The 16692-nt window shown below is 50.4% G+C and overlaps 2 protein-coding genes across 3 annotated transcripts in view; one reads left to right on the top strand and one right to left on the bottom strand.

Annotated features, from left to right (window-relative positions):
- The first annotated feature begins 108 nt into the window (after positions 1–108).
- On the top strand, positions 109–11059 carry SERPINF1 (serpin family F member 1). Its single transcript, XM_007076120.3, has 8 exons — positions 109–306; positions 4203–4291; positions 5818–6016; positions 6675–6830; positions 7239–7442; positions 8511–8653; positions 10018–10228; positions 10672–11059. The coding sequence occupies exons 2-8, from the start codon at positions 4211–4213 to the stop codon at positions 10929–10931; spliced, it is 1254 nt and encodes a 417-aa protein (XP_007076182.1). The 5' UTR covers positions 109–306; positions 4203–4210; the 3' UTR covers positions 10932–11059.
- A 1562-nt stretch (positions 11060–12621) lies between these two features.
- Positions 12622–16692, bottom strand: part of SMYD4 (SET and MYND domain containing 4) — a 47020-nt gene continuing 42949 nt past the window's right edge. Inside the window, exons 8-11 of one of the 2 annotated variants that reach the window (XM_007076118.3) lie at positions 15687–15819; positions 14734–14850; positions 14420–14543; positions 12622–13324 (exon numbers count right to left, since the gene is read on the bottom strand). In XM_007076118.3, the coding sequence (XP_007076180.1) occupies positions 13147–13324; positions 14420–14543; positions 14734–14850; positions 15687–15819 (552 nt within the window). In that variant the 3' untranslated portion in view covers positions 12622–13146. The remainder of the gene's footprint in view (positions 13325–14419; positions 14544–14733; positions 14851–15686; positions 15820–16692) is intronic. The other variant, XM_042967089.1, reaches the window with a different exon arrangement.

Here is a 16692-nt window from a genome sequence, read left to right as displayed (position 1 = left end):
CCTCTGGGGGTGGGACCGCAGGCAGGAGGAAGGCCAGGGTCCCAGAGGACGGTCTGGTGGAGTCGGTGTGGGAATGTGTGCGTGCGTGTTGGGGGTGTGTGGTGGAAGGGCAGCAGTGGGTTAAAGTTAACACCAGGCAGTGATGCAATCACAGAATCCAAACTGAGTGCAGGTCGCTTTAAGAAAGGAGTAGCTGTAATCTGAAGCTTGCTGGGCGCTGGGTCGGGAGGCGGCTGCAATAGCTCTTGTGCTTGCTGGAGCCCCTCGGTGTGCAGAGGCTGGCACGGAGCTGCGGTGCACCCACAGGTAAAGCAGCTCCCTGGCTGGTGCGAGTGTCAGGGGAAGACTGGAGAGGCTCCCCGGGGTTGAGACAGGCAGGGAGCAGAAAAGAGGGGTGCGAGGGAGAGGAGGTGGGGAGCCAAGAGCTCCTGCAGCTTGGGCACCGGGGTGAGAGGATAAGAGAGGGCAGAGGGGGTTGGGGGCAGAAGGCCAGGGCCCAGTTATCCCCAAACCCTACTGCACCACTGGAAGAAGAGGCTGGAAAGACTTTTGAATGAAGTGGGTGGGAAGCAATGGAGGAGGGCGGTAGTGGGAAGAAACAGGGCTCAGCTGCTGGGCCGGGTCTGAGCAGCACCTCCAAGGGGCTCCGCAGACCTAAGGGAAGGAGGCTGTCCCGGACCACTGCTTCCCTCAGGGTATTTACGAGGCAGACCCCCCCCCCCCCTCCAGCCCAGCCTTGGCTTGGGCTCAGCTCCCTGCTGCTTTTTCAAAATCAATTGGTGCCGATTTCAGAGGCAACTTCCTACACTGCCAAGCAGCTGACCTGTTGAGCCCTACAGAAGACTGGGACGAGGGACGGCTGGGTCCTTCTATCCAGTCGCCATCCTTCCTCTTTGGCCAAATTAGCTTCCAGTAAAGGCTGGGATGGGAGACCAGTGGGGCTTTGGCCTCTCGCAAACAATGACCACTCTTTAGTCCAGCCAGCGTATGGGGTCTGGAGAGATTGGCTGCCCGCATCCTTTCTGCTCTCTGGGGTACACCACAGCAAGGAGCGGGTCTGGGCCAAACAAAAGCCGCAGGCTTCCCAGAAATCCCATCACTGTCTGGCCCATGCCTGTCACCAGGAGTTCAGGGTGGGAGGGGAAGGGGGCCAGACAGTTCTGCTTCTAGGGCTGGCCCTTCTGGGGCGTGGGGAGGTGAAACTCATGGGCACTGTGGCCCCACTCATTCAGGCTCCCAGGCTTCAGAAGGAAGGCTTCCCGGGGACTGGCAGGGTCCCCATGGGTGGAATGGGCCTGGAGGGGACCCTCGGAACCTCTCTCCCAGGAGAGAGGGTGGTGCCCTTCCCTGTGCTGCCCAGGAGGTCCACTGCCATGTGGCTTTAGGCTGTGTGGTGCTGGAAGGAGGAGGGATGGTGTTTGTCTCACAGCTGGATTTAATCTGAAACACATGTATTGGCTCAAATTTATCCTCCCAGCTTGAAGGCAAGATCACAAAATCCCAGTTCCTTGTGTCTCTTGATTTGAGTAAATGTGGCAGCAAGGAAGGCCTGACCTTGGCCCAACGGGGAGCGTATCTACCTCCTCCCCATGCCCTCCCCTTCCTGGTATGACAGGAGTCTGGCTTGGATACTGCCCTTTGGACAGGATGGCATCATTGTCCCTGTGCCCCTGGCCAGGCAGCGGCTGCCTGCCCTCAGCCCACAGAACAATCACCTTGGAGAGGGCAGTGAGTGGGCTCAGAGGGCCCCCCAACCCCACGCAGACTCTTTCTCCCTGCTCTCTCAGTGCCCTTGTAGGGGGCTCTCAATAATCTCTCCTCTTCCCTCATCCCCAGGGCTTGAGATAGAAGATTCAGAGGTGCCATTAATAGTACATGTCCCAGCGACTGGCTCTGGGCCAGCTGGGGACCCATGTGCCTTTCACTGCCAGGGTCCCTCACTTCTCTTCAGCCCACCCACATGGGGACAGTGATCACATGACTCCGGGGCTTAGGCTGACTCTGTAGGGACTCCTGTGGGGAAGGTCTGACCTTCAAGTGCATTTGAACTGTAAACTTAGCTTCCTTAGACACTATGCCAGGATGCCCCCCACCTCCCCCGGCCAGAGGGACTAGAGCTAACGGCTTATCCTTTAGCCTTGCTGCCTGTGAATCTCCTGGAATTTTGGGTCTCTGATAAACCAGTCTGCTGAGGCTCAGGCGAGAAGGCTTTGCCAGCTCTGGGGTGGGGCTGGCGGGTGGAGAGAGCAGCTGTGAGCCTGGATGGTGTTAAAGGTTTCAATCTGGTACCACGGAAAGCTTTTCCTGTTGCCTCAACGGAAGATTTCTCCCTGAGCGCCAGCCGCAGCTGTATAGGAGGGCAGCTGGCTGTGGGGCTCACCCTGGGACGCAGCTCCCTATCAGAGTTTGGGAAGACAGCCAGGCTCGCTCCCACCCGCAGTCCAGCCATGAGCTGGGCAGACTCTGGAGGCGGCGTCTTTCATTGCTTTTCATCTCTACGGTGTTGTCTGGTGGATTATCTGGCTTGATTCTAAGGACTTTGGCCAAAAATCACACACCGCACTCCCGACTTTCCTATTTGTTCTGAGAAGTCAGGAAAGTATGTGTGTTGTGCGTGTGGGAGGGTATTTCTGGGTATATGAGAGGATGACAAGGAAAGTGCTCAAGACCCTTGGCCTGTGCGTGTGTCAGGGAGGTGAGGGGCAGGGAAGGCAGATTATAAATGGTTGACTTGGCAGTGTGGACAGAGGGAGGTCACGGACCAACCAAAGGTCCTAGCTTCTGAGGCCTTCCCCCACTTTTTATTTTTTATTAAAAAATTTTTTTAATGTTTATTTATTTTTGAGAGAGAGACCCAGACAGAGAGTGCAAGGGGAAGGGACAGAGAGAGAGGGAGACACAGAATCTGAAGCAAGCTCCAGACTCCGAGCGGTCAGCACAGAGCCCGACGCAGGGCTTGAAACCATAAACGGTGAGATCATGACCTGAGCTGAAGTCGACACCTAACCAACTGAGCCACCCAGGCGCCCCCCTTCTCCCACTTTTTAAAGAGGGCCTCTTAGAAGATCCTACCCGTGAAGCCCCCTTAGCTGCCTTCCGCCCCTCCCACCCCACACCTAGACTCCCAGGGGTGAGCTCACGGATGCAGCAAGTGCAGGAGGGTGAGGGATGGTGGCACGCATACAGCTCTGGACCCAGATTTCCCGTTTCCCTCATGGTCCAGGGGCCAGAGAGAGTGGGTCCAGGGGAGGCCACTGCTGGGGAGGTGAATGGACTTGGGGGGCCCTACTAAGAAACCGGTTGTTTAACCTGAAGCAAAGAAAGCCCTGAGGGTGTAAGAGCTATTTTTGAGCTGGTGGCTGGAAGAGGACCTGTCTCCCTAGGATGGAGGGGCGCCCTGGGGTTCCGGGTGTAGGGAGACCCACTTCAGCTCAGGGATTGCTGGAGAGCTCACCTGCCTTTGCCCTGTTCAGGTCTATGGAGACATTATCCAATTTAATCATCATCACAATAGGTAAGAACTATTTGATCTCCATTTCACAAGAGAAGACACTGTGATTTAGAGAGGTGTTAAGACAAACTGAGATTTGTACCCAGCTGTCTGACCCTAGGGCCAGTGCTCCTAACTAGGAGACTAAGAGCTCTCAACAGAGAACTGGGAAGGGAATGAGTCCCTTATGCGGCCACGGGTTCTAGACCAGAGGAATTCAAGGGGAGAGTCTGAGAACTTCCCTGGGGAAAGCAGGGGCTCAACCAGATGCCTCCATTCTCTGTATTCTGTCATTCTACATATGGGACCTCGGTTCTGCTCCCTTCTGACATTACCCCAAATCCTATGTAATGAGCTGGCCGGGTGCCTCCAGGGAAATGCCTTGCTGTGCATTTGTGCTAAGCCATATCCACACAGAGGGGCCCACGACTCGATCTCCATGGCCCTGGAGCTTTGGGTCCAAAGGTAGGTCTCCTGACACAGCGGAGGAAAGCGCAGGTTCACCCTGGGACGGCAGGTAGGCCGTGAGGCAGGTGGAGGAGAGGGGAGGTGATGAGAGGGAGGGACCGTCAGGTTGAGGGGCCACTTCCAGCCTGGGGAAGTCAGAGGCGAGGTGGCTGGTCCTATCGAGCTCCTGGTCCCTGTCCAGGGTGGCTGGTGGAGCAGGGCAGTGGGTGAGGGAAACAGCTCACTGCCCCTTGCTTTCTTGCAGGCCCCGGGATGCAGGCCCTCATGCTACTCCTCTGGGCTGGAGCCCTCCTCGGGCCAGGCAGCTGCCAGGACAATGCGGGCAGCCTGGAGGTCAGTGGGGGTGGGGTGAGGTGGGGACATCAGCAATCCCAGCCCCTCCTTAGCAGGCAGCATGGGAGACGGGACAGACACCCAGGTTCTAGGCCAGGCTCTGGCCTTTACATATAGACATCAGCAAAACAGACAGAAAGCATCTTGCCCTGCCTTTCAGAGAACCTAGCGGAGACAGAAATAAGATCCCAGAAGGCGAAAGGTGAAGGCAGTCTAACAAACCCCAGGGACCAGGGTGGTCCCTTTGGTGAAGGCCTTTTCTCGTTACCTTGTGGGACTGTGGGTCTCACTGACTGGGTGAGTTCCTGGATATTTGTGCAGATACCGACCAGGGTGCGGCAGAGATATGAGTGTGGAAGGCCTGAGACTGCAAAGGCAGATGCTGAGAAGCTAATACTGCGTGACAGTGAGGGACCAGGGCTGCACGGGCATAATGACCGAAGCCCTGGACTTCATTGTGAGTTCTGAGTTTGAGTTCTGGCTCTACCTCTCATTTAGCTTGGTTACCTTTTTCGTTCGTTTGTTCTTTCTTTCTCTCTAAAAATTTTTTTTAATATTTATTTGTTTTTGGGAGACAGAATGCAAGCAGGGGAGGGGCAGAGAGAGAGGGAGACACAGAATCCAAAGCAGGCTCCAAGCTCTGAGCTGTCGGCACAGAGCCCGACGTGGGGCTCGAACCCGTGAAGCACGGCATCATGACCTCACTGAAATCAGATGCTTAACCCACTGAGCCTCCCAGGTGCCCCTAGCTTGGTTACCTTAGACAAGTCACTGTCACCTGAGTCTGTCTCTTTCTTATTGATAAAGTGGGTTTAAAAACACCTACCCTTACAGGGCCATTGTGGTCAGTCACTCACTTTCTACCTACTGAATACCTGCTCTGTAGGGGCTGGGGATGGGCGGAAACATCAAAGACTCAGTTCTTGCCTTCAAGGCACTCGGTCTTTTGAGGCATGGAATACATCAATAAGCAAGAAATAAAGTACCTCAAATGAAAAGAACTAGCACAGAGCCCAATACATGGTAGGTGGTTCATATGTAAGTGGTAGCTGACTCTGTAAAAAGTTCAGAAAACCAAAAAGCGCCTTCACTTTGGGGCAACGAGGGAAAGTCTGTGGTGGAGGAGATGATATGTGATCAAGGCCGTGAAAGGCAAGGAGGGTCCAGGTAGAGACCTGGGAGCAGTAAGCAAGGGGGGGACAGACAGGTAGCTTTTGCTCTGGCCTGAGAACAGAGTTCCTTGGAAGGCAGGAGGCTCTTCTTTCTCTCTTTTTTAAAATTATTATAGGCCTGAGGCTCACAGGTCACCAGTGTTTATATGTGGTCAACTGATTTCCATTTGGCGCTGTCTGTCCCCAGCAGAGAGCTCCTGCATGATCAGGGAGCACAGACACATTCCAAAGTTAGGCTACATGAACGGTCCTCAGGCGGGATGGCTGTAAGGGGCCAGAATGACAATCCCACTCAAAGCAACGAGACCAGTCATCCACGGCTCGTCTCTAATGGCCCTTTTTACTCAAATCCAGGACTCCCCAGCTCCTGACACCACAGGGGTGCCGGTGGAGGAGGAGGACCCCTTCTTCAAGGTCCCCGTGAACAAGCTGGCAGCGGCCATCTCCAACTTCGGCTATGATCTGTACCGTGTGAGGTCCAGCCTGAGCCCCACTGCCAATGTGCTGCTGTCTCCACTCAGCGTGGCCACTGCTCTCTCTGCCCTGTCACTGGGTGAGTTCTCAGACGCAGACGGCCCCAGAATCCTCTGCGTGTACATGCCTAAGTCCTAGAGACTCTTCCCCTCAGGAAGGGGCGAAGAGGTGCTTGAGAGACTGGCCCCGCTGGGGTCCCCTGCATGTGCACGTACAATCCCTGCCTCGCTCCCCGGAGGCGCTGAGCACTGCTGACTCAGGGGTGAGGCCTCGGGACCACTCATAGACAGGGTGACTTCAACACTCATTCATTCCTTCAAGAAGCTTCTGCATACCAGCCGTCCGGCTAGATTATGGGGGTTCAACCGCACACAAGCAGGCGTGGTCTCTGCCCGCCCTCGGCTCACAGCTGAGTTCATATTAGCTGAGCTAATGAGTCTCTATTAGCTAAGACTAATAAACAGGTAACCACAAAATGTTCTGGTAACAGCTGTGATGGAGATGCACAGGGGCTTGTACCCCTCAGTCCTACCCTTATTGCGCTCTCTAGGCCTGATGACCTTAGCCTGCATTAGAAAAAAACATTTTTCTTCCATTGCCTTCAAATTTCTTGCCAGTCTAAGATGTTTACAGTATGAGCAGTAAAAGACTAGAGTGTGGTGGCCTGTCCTGGGATCTGGCCTGATCTGGGCCCCGGTGGGCAGTTAGTGAGGCTCCCACCCATGTCTCTCTGGCAGGAGCAGAACAGAGGACAGAATCCACCATTCACCGGGCTCTCTACTATGACCTGATCAGCAACCCGGACATCCACGGCACCTATAAGGAGCTCCTTGCTGCCGTCACTGCCCCCCAGAAGAACTTCAAGAGTGCTTCCCGGATCATCTTTGAGAGGAGTGAGTCACCTTGCTAGCTAGGGATGCCCGAGGAATATGGAGCTCTCTCCTCCACATGGGGGCTTCATTCTAAACACCAGATCACATCTGCCGAGGCTGGGCCTGGCACTGGTGGGCAGGAAGGGGCCCGTGAGCTCAAAGAGGATCAGAAAGAGGAAGTGGCCTGAGGGAGACAGCGGGAGGGTTGGGGGAGGGCGGTAACGCAAAGAGAAATGGCAATGAGAGAAATTCGTTGTTCCCTGTCCAGCGCCTGGGGAAGCTGGCACAAAGTCCCGGCAAGTCACGGGAAGTCACTAGGCAGGAAGTCGGGGCCTGCTGAGTGGTAAACCAGAACCTGAGCCTGGCATGCTCTCAAACAGCGGGTGCCGGTTAGCTCTCAGAGCACATTCTCTCTCCATGTCTCCCCAGAGCTGCGGATAAAATCCAGCTTTGTCGCGCCACTGGAAAAGTCCTACGGCACCAGGCCCAGAATCCTGACCGGCAACTCTCGCTTGGACCTTCAGGAAGTTAACAACTGGGTGCAGGCCCAGATGAAAGGGAAAATTGCTAGGTCCACACGGGAGATACCCAGTGAAATCAGCATTCTCCTTCTCGGTGTGGCTTACTTCAAGGGTGAGGGCTCCTCCACCTCTTGTTTGGCCAAGGGTGGATGGTGGGTGTCCGAGGGGCTGGGGAAGGGCGGGACGTCAGAGATGGAGCTCAGCATGAACCCAGAGGCGAACAGCCAGAGGATGACCCGGGAAACACCCTTGCCTGAGAGCTCTGTGCTCGTCACCTAATCCCAGGCAAATGTGGGGAGTGCCTACAAAGCGAAGAGGCTTATGCAGAAAGACGAGCCCAGACAAGAGAGCGCTACCACTCTTGTGCCTGTTTGGGGCGGGCACCGTTAGATTTGGGCTGGAGTCACAGGAGGGTCAAAGCCCAGCTCGGCCTTTCCCGGCTGCAGAGCCCTGCGCAGGCCTCACAGCCTTCCCGGGCCTATTCCCTCACCTCTAACATGTGATGACACACGTCAGAGGCCCTCTGTCTGTATCGTCTCCTATCTTCACATCGACCAGTGCACTGTGCCCAGGACACGGCAAGTATTCGACAAACCGTTGTTCACCATGCGAGGCTGGCCCCATTCAGATAAGACTTGGGTGGGATTTGGACAACCTCCGATGCTTTACAACCAACTCTCGGGCAGTAGCAACAGTGGACCCCTAACCTTGAGAAAAGCCCTCCTTGAAGCACTGATCTCCAGAAGGTCACGTCAGACTAAGGGAGCTTGGTTATCACATCGCTGTACTGGCAAGTGCCTTCACCCCTCTGGGCTTCGGCGCTTTTTCAGATGTGAGTGGGTGATGCTGAGGTCCCTTACAGCTCTGACCTCCTTCGATGCTGTCTCCCAGATACCTCACTGCAGAAGTAGATACCAGTTTACTTTTCCCCCTGGGCTATCACAGGAGGATATTATTGTATAATCCAGACCATCAAATCACTAAAATCAATGTATTTCTTTCCTCCTGAGTCTATATACGGAAGGTGTTCAGATCCTAGACATATTGTGGTCCAGCCTGCACATTCTGGAGCGGTTGCTTTAGCCAGGCAGCTTCCCACAATATGCTTTGGTCTCACACCATGGTCCCAATGCCTGTCTGGTCTCCCGGGGCTCAGGGCACCCCATTTGTCTCATTCCAGGGCAGTGGGTAACAAAGTTTGACCCCAGAAAGACTTCCCTTGAAGATTTCCATTTGGATGAGGAGAGGACCGTGAGAGTCCCCATGATGTCAGACCCCAAGGCCATTTTACGCTACGGCTTGGACTCTGATCTCAGTTGCAAGGTCTGTAGGGGGTAGGGTGAGTGGTGGGTGCCGGGGGGACTGAGACAGGCAGGATGGTATAGTGGAAATAAGATGACCTTTGAGATGTGATAGCTGTCTAAATTCTGTGGGACTTTCAGCAAGTCAACAGCTTCTCTGAGCCTTTCTTCTTAAAATGAAGAAGGACAGGTATTGAAACTTATCCTCTCAGGGTTTGTTGTAAGGTTGAATAGATAATGGGAGGGCCGCCTGGCTGACTCAGTAGGTAAAGCTGTCGACTCTTGATCTCAGGGTCGTGAGTTGAGCCTCACGTTGGGCATGGAGTCTACTTTAAAAAAAAAAAAAAAAAAAAAAAAAAAAAAAGAGAAGATAATGTGAAATGGGCCAAGAGTGGACAACTCAAATGTTGGTGTTTTCTTGTCTTTTTCCTCCCATCTTCCTCTCTCTTTCTCCTTTCCTCTCTTTGGGGAGATCTTTTATTTCTAGAATTCAAAGCAAAACTTTAAAAAACTGTCACAAACTCAGGCGCCTAGGTGGCTCAGTTGGTTAAGTGCCCCACTTCAGCTCAGGTCATGATCTTGCACCCTGTTGAGTTTGAGCCCCGCATCGAGCTCTGTGCTGACGGCTCAGAGCCTGGAGCCTGCTTCAGATTCTCTCCCTCTACCCCTTCCGTGCTCTCTCTCTCTCTCTCAAAAGTAACTAAACATTAAAAAATTAAAAAACAAACTGCCACAAACTCTGAATTGCTGGCATTCTAAATCTTTCACATATACCAGACATCTTTTAATTCTAAATCAGTAGTTCTTAAACCTTTTTCTTTGGGTATCTGACAGAACGCCCAAAACACTGGAGAGAAAAGCCACGTATACCCATGCACACATTTCTGTATGTGGTTTCAGGGGCTGTTAGGACTCCTGATGCTGTTTGTCCCATGGACCTTAGGTTCACAACCTCTGCTCAAAAGACTCATTTTATTACTGCTTCTGTGTTGCTGTGCTCAACGCCCCCACCTTCTAGTCCAGGGCTCTGTACATAACAGATGATCAGTAACTATTGGCAGACAATCCTCAGGAGAAAATACGGACCTGGGATTCAATCCTAGCTCCTTAGAACCACAGGAGAAAATTCTTTCAGCCCATAACTTTAGTTGGTATTAGGCTGAGGTAAGAAAAGACAAGAGTCTACTCTTTGGAAGGAACCAGAGTAGATATCTTGCTGCCAGAAAGCAGTGGCTTAGAGGGACAATTGTTAAATAGATTAGGGGCCGGGGAAGGCATGGCCAGGGACCCAAACAGGAGAGGAGAAGGCAGCCTGGAGTGTGTGTCTAGCCCTGGGCTCTTGGGCTCCAAAGCACTAACCCCTGTGCTCCTTCTCTGTTGTTGCAGATTGCCCAGCTGCCCTTGACCGGCAGCATGAGCATCATCTTTTTCCTGCCTTTGAAAGTAACCCAGAACCTGACCATGATAGAAGAGAGCCTCACCTCCGAATTCATTCATGACATAGACCGAGAGCTGAAGACTATTCAAGCCGTCCTGACCATCCCCAAGCTGAAGCTGAGTTATGAAGGCGAAGTCACTAAGTCCCTGCAGGAGATGAGTATGTCTGCAAGACCCCCTTGCTCTTGGGGTGCATGGGGTTGAGCCTTGGAGCCTTCCACCTTGATAAGCAGAACTCAAGGGCTCCATGGCCCTTGAGTAGGGAAGCCAGGGATGACTGGGGAAGACTGAACTGCCTTCCTTATCAGACACATTCCTCAGCCCCAGAAGCATGCATCTTTTAATAGAACACTGCGTCTCAAGACAGGTCTGTTGAGCTGGTTTCTAATCTTAAACTCGCTTGCTGTGTGCTCTTGGGCAAGTCACTTACTCCCTACCCAGCCCAGAGGTCTGTGTACATACCTCACAGAATGTCCAAAGCGGTGTTCTACTCCCAGCTTGCCTGCCTTCTTGAGAATCAGGACTTAAGAATCAGGAGCATATTCTTCCTCGGGGTGTTGGGTAAGGCAGGGTTTTAACGGAAATCTCTCTCAATCTCTGCAGAACTACAATCCTTGTTTGATTCGCCAGACTTTACCAAGATCACAGGCAAACCTATTAAACTTACTCAAGTGGAACATCGAGGTGGCTTCGAGTGGAATGAGGATGGGGCCAGCACTGCCCCCAGCACAGGGCTCCAGCCTGCCCGCCTCACCTTTCCCCTGGACTATCACCTTAACCAACCTTTCATTTTCGTACTGAGAGACACAGACACAGGGGCCCTTCTCTTCATAGGCAAAATTCTGGACCCCAGGGGCATTTAATGCTCCAGTTTCAAGTTCAAATATCGCAGAAGAAGAAAAGCCTAGGGGGTGGCTGATTACATATTACACGAAGGCTGCCCCTATCATGTTTCAATGTATACTTTGCAATAAACGTGCTTTATCCTTAACTATTGTTGCCCTGTTCCTCCTATTTTGAGCTATGTTAAGTTTAATATTAAGATAAATAGCCCTTTAGTAATTTTCTGGTACTATAGTTATAGCCTGGGTCTGTCTAAACTCTGCAGAAAGTCACCATTAAAAAAAAAATTTTTTTTTAATGTTTACTTATTTTTGAGAGAAAGAGAGAGCAAGCAAGCAGGGGAGGTGCAGAGAGAGAGGGAGACACAGAATCCAAAGAGGCTCCAGGCTCTGAGCTGTCAGCACAGAGCCCAATGCAGGGCTCAAACCCATGAATCATGAGATCATGACCTGAGCTGAAGTCGAACGCCTAACTGACTGGGCCACCCAGGCGCCCCAGAAGTCACAGTTTATAAGAGTATAACTTATACTCAGTGGGGCATGCTCTTAAATAAACCAAACTTTAGGTTTTAATGCAAACACAGATAGTCCCCAGTCAAGCTAGTATCACCTGACAACACAGGATAACACAGACAGATAAGGGAGGTAATTTGTAACTTCAGGAAATATTTCATAAAGCATTTAAAGAGAGCTCCCAAGTACACCTAAAATGGGACCTGATATGTGAAAAATTCTAAATGTATTCTTTTTCGGGGGGTATGTCTATTTTACACAGTATAACAGGACCTTTTTTTAGGAACATGAGACATGTCAAGTGTTTGGAACAGAATACAGAACTGTCTTCAGGACTAAATTTTCAAGAAGAAAAATTTATCTCTATGAAACAAACAAACAAACAAACAACAACAAAAACCTAACTGGCCACTGTCTTGCCACAGTGAATTAGTAGAAAGAATTTGGATAAATGAGATTCTGCCCGACCTTCATTCAAATGTTTGAATGCAAACTGTGTTCTAAACACTCAGTTTCCTGGGGTGCCTGGGTGGCTCAATTAGTTAAGTGTCCAACTTCAGCTTAGGTCACGATCTCATGGTTCATGAGTTCAAGACCTGCATCGGGCTCTGTGCTGACAGCTCAGAGGCTGGAGCCTGCTTCAGATTCTGTGTCTCCCTCTCTCTCTGACTCTTGCCCACTCATGTTCTGTCTCTCTCTCTCTCTAAAATAAATAAACATTAAAAAAATTAAAAAAAAATTTAAACACTCAGCTTCCTGAAAAGCTACTGCCAGACATCTTCAGGGCTAATCGTTTCCTGATTATAATGCTGAGGCAAGCAATGGACACTTCCTGGTCATGGCCAGGGTGGGCAAGCTCTCAAAGCACTGTGGACCTGACATTCTTTTCCACTAACTCATCGAAACCACTTGGTCACCGATGGTGCTAGATAGCAACCAGGGCTCAGAACAGAGTCTCCTAGCCTCCCGAACAGGATGGAATCTAGACTATTGCTACCTATCCAGGTAGAAAAGAGCCATCATCCCTACCTTTTGTCCCTCAAGTTTGAAGCCACAAGCAGCAACGCCTGTACCCTCAGCATCATTTGAAGCCCCCCCCCCCAATGCCTCAGTACATATGCAGTCTGTATTTACCAGCTTGGGGAGGTCTGGTAGAAAGGAGTCTCTTTTCAGGCTTGCTAATAAACACAACTGAGAACGGAGGCGCGCATGTCATTACTATAAGCTCGATTTTATTAGTGTTTGGTCAGTGAGTCTGCCATGAGCATAGAATGAGAGGCAGATAATAAGGACAGGAAGAAACTGATCAACAGTAAAGTGGCCCCATATTTATTTCTCTATTCACAATTTACACTGTACCGGTTTTAACAAACGATTCGAGAAAGCTAGATATCATACATGAAATGGTGACTCTAGATAGAGGTAAGGAGCCTCGGTGATTTCTTGGTTTATAATTATTTTTCAATTACAATACAACTACCAACTACCAAGAGCTTAAGTTCCCACTGGAGTGGTACATAACATTTCATTACTACTAGAAACCATAGGAATGTTCCAGGGAAACAGACTATCAGCACTTAGTGAGGTGGAGTCTAGCCAAAACCCCAGGCTAACTTCCAGATGCCTGCAGATGAGCTAAAATCCTTTTAAAGGGCTCAGACTCTCCAGACACTAGTTTTCAGTCTTTTCTGGGAACTGGGAGTTTTTATGGGAGGGTAGTTAACTATCGGAAGAAAACATTTGGACCCTGCACAGAAGGCCCTGCAGGGATGGGTGGTAAGTCCAATAAGCAAGATTTCATCTTTTGTAGCTCCTGGATCTCATCATTCCAAGGGCCATAGTGCACCATCAGAACCTTTTCTGCCTTTTGTATTGTATTCAGCGCCTCTGGTATTGCAAACCTGAACCACGGGAGGTAAAAGGAGTAAATCCACCCATTCAACCAAGCAAACTTTAATCAAGGGTCTACTCGCACCCTGTGAAAAATACAAAGTTATAGAAGGTCAATTTGTCCTCAAGGATCTTACAGTCTGGAGGGGTTGGCGAGAGACTTTCACGAACACACGGCAAGGCAGAGATTGAAAACAAAGTTATCAGAAAAAGCATGAAGGTTCCAAGGTCCTGAGAAATGGGAAAATCTCAAAGTGTTAATCTGGTGTTTATGCCACGGTTTACTCAGGAGCCTTCGTCTCCAGGTAACCAAGTCCATCCCTGACCTGCCTCTGCAGCCCTGTTCTCTCTTTCTCTCTCTCTCTGACCAAATAAATGGGTGACCTCTGTGTCTTGGGTATCAGATCCACAAACCATTCGTAATCTTAGGATCAAGCTTCAAACACTGCCTCAGCCAGGGTGCACTGATGGCAGCTTTAGCAAGGCTGGAAGTAAGTATTCCATCTAGAAACAGGGCCTCCCAGTGATCTCAGCCGCAAAGGTAGATGACATCAACCCTACTGTTCCTTCTGTGAAACCTCCAAAGCAGGGTTTCTCGACCTTGACACTATCGGCATTTTGGGCCGGACAATTCTTAGCTGTGGTAACAGCATCTCTGGTCTCTACCCTGAATCGTGACAACCAACTGTCTCCAGACATTGCCAGACATCTCCCGGGGGCAAAATTACTCCTGGTTGAGAAGAGCTGCTTTAAGAGGAACAGGATACGGAGGAGGAAGAGCTCCTGGACTTGAAGTTGCGAGAGTGAGGGCAGTGAGAGAGGTGTGAGGAACCCAAGGACTGAGAAGAGGCGCCACATGCAGGTGGCGGGACTGCTTGGCAACTTCTCCCTCGGAATCTCCTTTCAGAGCTAAGAGCTTTCCCCATATCTCTCAGGAGGAGATTCTAAAGCTTCCACTTTTCCATAAAACAGAAGGAAAGGATCTCTCCTAAAGGGGAAACGAAGAAGTTTCAACATGCACCACAGAAAAAAGGTAAAGGACAGAAGAACCTAATGAAAGACAGGGAGTGGCCTGGAAAGTGTCAGGAAAAAAGAGAAAGACTTACCCGTTGAAGAAGAGTTGGGCCAGTTTGAAGAGCTCATGGCCCATTTCGACACTGGACGGCCCATGGCGAACCTCAACCACTCGGAGACTCTTCTGTAGATGGGTAGCTGACTTTTGCCAGTCCCCTGCAGAGACACAAAAATCTGGTTCCAGGAGAGAATCACAGTCAACTGTGGATGAATGTTTTCAGGGTGTGGAAAGCTCAGTAGGAGGGAGAACAGCTTTAGCCGAAGGCTAAGAGGTAGGCTAGGGTCATGACCAAACACACAAGGCAAACTTGTTCCTCAGAGCAGAAAATGAAGACACAAGTCATACCTAAGGCGGCATAGGCCTGGGCCAGGTCATCCTCCATTTCTCCCACCAGACTGTGTTCTCCTGACAGGAAGCTCTGGGCGTCACGCTGGCACCCCAACAATAGCTGAATGGCTCGCTCTATCAATGCAAAGGAAAGTGGCCTCATTACCACACAAACCCAGTCCTGGAAATGTGAACCCAGCTCTTAAGTTCCATATTGGCTGGGTTGAATGTGGAAACCCTACTTTGTCTCCTTGGGTTGTGACCAACCCACGATGTTTGTTCCAGTAAAGCTGTTGTTCTCTTATGTTTTCTCTTTCGATAGAAAAAGGTGCTAGGTGAGGCCTCTCCCCATTTACTCTGGGTTTCCAACTTCAGTGGCCTAGATTCCACTTAGGACCATGATTTCTCTTGACACTGAAATCTAGGTTAAAGGTCAGCTTTCACAAAGTTCAGTAAATAAATTCCTATGACATCAAGTTCGAAGGCAGAGTTTGCAAGGGTGATGTGGAATTCTACAACTGTCTCTCTGAAGAAAGCAGGATACTTCCATCCATTGGACACACGCTCCACTACTCTCTACAAGAGATGAGGCTCTGATGAGAGCAAAGAATCTCTTTAGAAAATTAAGTCATTAGGCCCTGGAATTAAAAATAAATCCACTGAACTTCTGGATATGCACAAAGATCATCGGTGTCAGAGATAACCCTTTAGTTATCATGGGGGTATTTTAACTTAGCTCTCTGATGCACAAGAGAACAACAGCTTAACTCCTCTGGCCCTTTTTCAAGGACACCACACAAATTCAGCTGGTTAGGGTTTGGTCTCATTGGCCTGCATAGCCATCTTGTGGCTGGCATGGGGATAATTAAATGTAATTCTTCCATCATCACTGAGTCTCCTTGAGTCCAAGGTGATCTCAGAATGAATAAAAAGGACGGGGCTGGAGGACCAAAGCAGGGAGCTAGTCTCACCTGGTTTATCATTTCTGAGAAGCTTCCGGGCCATCCCAACCTGCTGCTGAAGGTCCTGTAACCGAGAGATGAGGTGATCTCTGCTGACTGACTCCGTACAGGACGTGCTGCCACAGATCAGTACATCGTCTCCCTGTGGAAGTCAGTTTTGTCTTCATTCCTGTACCACGGTCGGTTAGCAACATTGCATGTGCCTTACATTATAGGGTCACTCCACAGCTTCTGACCCCAAAGAGATGCCGGCAATAATACACCATGACCAAAGCCTGACTCACTTCGGTTTGACAGCAGCAACTCTACTGAAAGCAGTAGATGATCCCACCCTAAGATTTAATTTTTGCAACCAAAATTAAACTGGTATTACAATTCACAGTTTCTTTCCATCTCTAGACTCCTTTCTTATCTCTCTTTAGGGTCAGAGCTTTGGATGACAGACACATTCCTAGTGGTTACGAAAAGGCCATATGAGTACAGAGTTGTTGGGGGCATCTGGGTGGCTCAGCTGGTTAAGCATCGGACTCTCGATCTCAGCTGAAGTCTTGATCTCAGGGTTGTGAGTTCAAGCCCCATGTGGGGCTCAGTGCTGGGCATGAAGCCTATTTTTTTTTTTTAAAGGGGGTGTCTGAGTGGTTCAGTCAGTTGAGTGTCTGACTCTTGATTTTGGCTTAGGTCATGTTCCAACAACCCAGGGTCATGGGATGAATCAAGCCCTGCACTGGGCTCTGCGCTGAGTGTGGAGTCTGCTTGGGATTCTCTTTCTCTCCCTCTGCCCCTCTCCCCGGCTCTTTCTCTCTCAAATTAAAAAATAAAATAAAAAGAGTACAGAGTTGTTGAATCACTTTGTTGTGCATCTGAAATTAACGTGACATTGTGTGTCAACTATACTTCAATTTAAAAAAAGCAAAAGCCATAAGAAAACCAAAGGAAGAGGTGCCAGGCGAGGCCTCCCCACATTTGACCTTGGGTTTGTAACTTCAGCTTTCCAACACAACCAGCTCTACATTAC

Source organism: Panthera tigris, chromosome E1, assembly GCF_018350195.1.
Source record: "Panthera tigris isolate Pti1 chromosome E1, P.tigris_Pti1_mat1.1, whole genome shotgun sequence".
Lineage (NCBI taxonomy): Eukaryota > Metazoa > Chordata > Mammalia > Carnivora > Felidae > Panthera > Panthera tigris.
Note: the sequence above shows the minus strand (reverse complement) of the source record. Positions and strands in the feature narration are given on the sequence as shown.

What these genes read in the sequence shown, in the direction of transcription:
- SERPINF1 (XM_007076120.3), top strand. Translation starts at nt 4,211, where the DNA reads ATGCAGGCCCTCATGCTACTCCTCTGGGCTGGAGCCCTCCTCGGGCCA. An exon ending in CCGGATCATCTTTGAGAGGA is followed by an intron (nt 6,831 to 7,238) that starts GTGAGTCACCTT and finishes ATGTCTCCCCAG; the next exon opens with AGCTGCGGATAAAATCCAGC. An exon ending in ACTCTGATCTCAGTTGCAAG is followed by an intron (nt 8,654 to 10,017) that starts GTCTGTAGGGGG and finishes CTGTTGTTGCAG; the next exon opens with ATTGCCCAGCTGCCCTTGAC.